General features: G+C 51.7%; 1 protein-coding gene across 1 annotated transcript in view; it reads left to right on the plus strand.

Moving 5' to 3' along the window:
• Positions 1 to 4,356, plus strand: part of KY (kyphoscoliosis peptidase) — a 58,962-nt gene that overhangs the window by 29,927 nt on the left and 24,679 nt on the right. Inside the window, exons 4-5 of the mRNA XM_004715993.3 lie at positions 237 to 311; positions 1,660 to 1,722. Coding sequence (XP_004716050.2) covers positions 237 to 311; positions 1,660 to 1,722 — 138 coding nt within the window. The remainder of the gene's footprint in view (positions 1 to 236; positions 312 to 1,659; positions 1,723 to 4,356) is intronic.

Here is a 4,356-nt window from a genome sequence, read left to right on the forward strand (position 1 = left end):
TTCCATCCAGACGTCGTTTCTTCACTCCATGGGAGTAACAGGATGGAGTGCACCTACTCCACCTTAGCTGCCTCTCAAAGCTATCTGCTTGGCTTTTCGGGAAGAACCGCTGCGATACTCAGAAGCAGCCTCTGACACCAATTGTGTTTTGTCGTTCAGACTTCTATCACAGGGCCCTGCCCGCCGCCTTTCCTGGCAGCGTGCAGCTGTGAGTACGACCCCTGTTCCCTTTGCAGGGACACAGCTGACAGTGGAGGTCCACTCTCGAGACGCTACACCCCAGCTGCTAAAGAAGTTCACCTTGGCCAACCGTATGTACCCACAGGGGCCCTGGGGTGCAGAGGGTGGGGAGGACCAAAGGTCTCTGGCTGCAGGGAGAAATGGAGTGCCTGAGCCCTTGGCCTGCATGCTCTGAAGAGGTTGGATCATGGCAGCTTCACCCTGGAGAGCCCCCTTTCTCCACACCCAGCCAACACTGCTCTCCGGGTCTGGAACCCGACATGAGGAGCACGTGGCCCTTAATGAAAAGGGCATGCTGTGACAGAACGTCGTGTTGACATAGCGTTTTATGGACCGCCTCACACGTGACGTGCACGGCGCTAAGGGCTTTACTCACGTTCATTCATGTTTTACCCTTTGGCATATACTTGTATCATCCCATTTTGTTTTCGATCCACCAAATGATCCTCAGAAAGGTATAGTAAATGTCTTAGTCACCCATTTAGGAAGCAGGTGAGGGCCCTGGGCTGACGCTGAAGCCTGTGCCCTGACCCACAGTGCTCTGCCACCTTCCACGCAATGCGCACAGACGCATGTTCAGGGCCGTGAGATCGCCTCTGCGCCCTGCTAGTCTTCTTGTGCAGCTCTCGCCTCACAGTTGAACAGACGCCTTGAGGGAAAGGCAGACAAAACAATGGTGGCTGCAGTGTGGCCACGGTTCAAGTCCTCCTGGGGGAAGCTCGGTGTGCCCGGGCAAGCTCTCCAAGCAGCCCTTGACGGTCAGGGCCTTGGGCGGGCAGTCTAGGATGTGGCTGGACGGACAGGTCTGGCCTTTCACCTTGGACAGTTGACGTAATCGAGTTTCGGAACCCCGCTTGCCCATCTCTAAAGGAGGACAGTGAGTGTGCCTTGTTGTGCGGTTAATGCGGCAGTGCGGGTAAAGCACAGGCCGGGTGGAGGAAGCTTGCGACAAATGCTCATTACTACCTCACCTGGCAGTCGCTCCCTCGTGAAGAACGCCCGTGCTGCCATGCAAGAGACAGGAGGATTGGTCCGTCGCTCGGAGTGGCCCTACACATTTGCCATTTCTTTATTACGTTTGCGTCAAGCCATCCAGGGAAATGGCTCCTGTGTCTTTCCTTTGATGGATGATCAGGCGTTTGTATCTTAGTTGAAACCTCCACCCTGCTAGAGACATTCTTTCCCTCTCCTCCATGAGTCTATTAACTGTTGGCTCCATTATGCCTTGAACAGTACTTAATTTAGAGGACATACTGGGCCATTACCCAACCCAAGGAATCACGCAGTAACTACTTGGTGGATGGAATGGGAGCAAGAAGGCTGTGAAGAGAAGAAAGTGGACCACCACACAAAATGGTCTATGCTTGCATTTCTGTTTCTTCTACACTGTTTCTACTCCTGACCTTTGCCATGTTGTAGGTTTACAAGGTGATAAAAATGGAAACACAAGACCTCGGCAGCCTGGAGGGAAAGATGCCCATGGTAAGTTGTAGGCTCCACTCCAGGGGCGTTCTGAAGGAAAGTATGGCTGGTATAGCTCCAATCAACTGGTAATGGCTTCCTGAGACACTGTGCTGAGAGTCTGGGACTGCCTGCGGGATCTGTGGGGGGAGGTGGAGGAGAGTATTGTGATTGATTAGCAATGTCTGCTTCAGGCGCAGGTGGAGAAGAAATAAGCTCACACACCAGATGTCATCCCAAAGCTAACGCATAAACCTTACCAATAACAAGACAGCCCATTATAGGGAACATTAAAAAAACAGGATTCAAAATTATGTTAACTTTAAATGGAGTGCCAAATGACTGTAACGAAGGAGGCATTTGAAGAGACAGAGGCTTGTGTAAAAGAAGACAGGGACAGAGGAAGAAGCCCTGCATGTGGGTGATAGACTGCCTGGTTTCAAATCCTGATTCTGGACCCTCTCTGGGCCTCAGTTTCCCCCTCAACAGACCAGATGGCATCTATGGTTCAGTACAGCTTGGACACACCCCCCCACTGTTTTGTTTTAAAATTAGAACAATTTTGTTAATGCTGCTGGCATTTGAAATGTATTTATACAAAATCCTATTTGGATCTTATATAATCTTCTCAGAGAGTAGATTTAATGAGGCATAAATCATCACAGATATTTTGAATGTTCAGATATTATAAAGTGGAACCAAGAGTCAAACTAGTAGTTGTTTTTTTTTTTAATCCCATTTTAGAAATGCAGTGCTCCTTCTGAATGGCGGGGGAGGGAGGGGGACCTCATTTGCAGAGCTGTAATGAGGGAAAGCCTGTTAACGGTGTTAGCTCACTTCACATCCACTTAGGTCACCCTGCTGGCCCTGTCAGGAGCCCATGTCTGCAGAGAGAGCGGGCCTGGAAAGGGAAGTTCAGCAAGGCCCCTCCAGGCTCTCCCCACCCCCTTTCCCAGCCACCCTCCAGGACCACATGAGATAGGGATGGGTGGCCAACCAAGAAATCAGCTCAGGAGCCAGAGGACAGGGTGCGAGCCAGGACCCAGCTGCCTTCAAGGTAGCTCCAATGTAAGACTGTGCCCATAAAACAAAAATGGGACGGAGGACCGGGTGGACTTGCGGAAGGAGCTGGGTAAAACACCAACAAAGACAGAGGATGCCAGGGTGCCAGGTGAGAGCATGCCCTTCGAGGTAGGGTTTGCACACTCTGTGGACACCACCCCACCCCACCCTCGAGAGCCTTGCCCCAACTCTAGAGAGGAGCAGCCCCTGGTCTGAGATGTGTCAGAGTAAGGACACAATCAGAACCCACTGAGGCCTCAGGACAAAGAGGCCAAACACCAGGAACCGTATGGGAGCAAGTGGGCAGCGTGAGGTGACTCTGGAGAGTGTGTCAAAGCCAGTTCTGGGACTGAGGGGGACAGAGGTCTTGATTTCCCCAGTGGTAGTGGGGAAAGCCAAGGGGCCCATGCTGGCCGCCTTCCTCAGTGGCTGTCATTAACCTCACAACCAGTGTGGGTCCTGAATAGGGTCCTGGAACAGCTCAGGCCAGAGCTGGAAGAGACACACAGTCCCACCATCTTCCCATATCTCTCCAGGCTTCCATATGGAGGCATGGGCCTTCACAGATCAGGGCAGCCCTGGGGATTCACAGGAAGGATACAGCTGCAGCCCCCACCCACTGGCACAGGGCCACACACTGCTGTTCCTGCGCTTACCTGCAAAGGGATCCCCATAACCTGTAGCCTCCCAGAAAGTGCTCACGGTCCAGCATCCCATTCACTGTCCCAGGGCTCTCACACATGCATGGCTGAGGCAGTGTGGCTGGTCCAAGACCACCAGCAAGGTGAAGGTCAAGACCAGACTAGAAGCATGCCCCGTGCAGCCCAGCCCAAGTGCTTCTTTATACCACTCCACTCTTCCCGGGATTCCTGCTACATCCTGGGCCCCACAAGCACATCTCACTCACCCAAGGCTGAGAGGTGAGAGGGTCTGACTGAGCCTGGGGATCCGGTCCCTTTAGGTCCTCATCTCTGCCCATCCATCCTGCCCTCTTACCCAGCTTTCCTGATTTGGACCGGCTGGCTCAGGGGGTGTGTTAGGCAGGGTTCTCTATAGAGACAAAACATATTATATATATATATATGATTTATATATATATGATTTATATATATATGATTTATATATATATGTATGTATGTATATACACACACACACACCCAACAAGAAGGAATGTAGCAGCTAATTAGTCCATACAGTAGTACAGAGGGTTCAGTTCAACTCATTTCTGTGGAACAGTTAATATACCGGAAGTCCTTCAACTCCCCTGGGCTGCCGGGTCCAAGGTCAAGGAAGCAGATAGCAAAGTCCTCCCTCAGGCAAGGCAGGCAGAGTCTGTCCACAGGCAGCAAACAACAGGGTGGGTCACCAACAGTCAGTAGCTTGGGAGCTTAGCGAAGGAGGCCTGGATGGGATATCGAATGCAAGCAATGCAAGGCAATGGAATCTACCAGCCTCAAGCTCAACTGATGTATGCACCAGCTTGGCAAAACAGGTCTCAAAGGAGTCTCAAGCCCTAGCAATATGATCCATGGGTTGGCCTGGCCCGCAGGTAGTGTAGCTCACAGGTTGAGGCAAAGAAATAGCTAAAGCAGC

Source organism: Echinops telfairi, unplaced genomic scaffold (genome assembly GCF_000313985.2).
Source record: "Echinops telfairi isolate 266 unplaced genomic scaffold, ASM31398v2 ScPeMD7_7422;HRSCAF=8460, whole genome shotgun sequence".
Taxonomy (NCBI): Eukaryota; Metazoa; Chordata; class Mammalia; order Afrosoricida; family Tenrecidae; genus Echinops; species Echinops telfairi.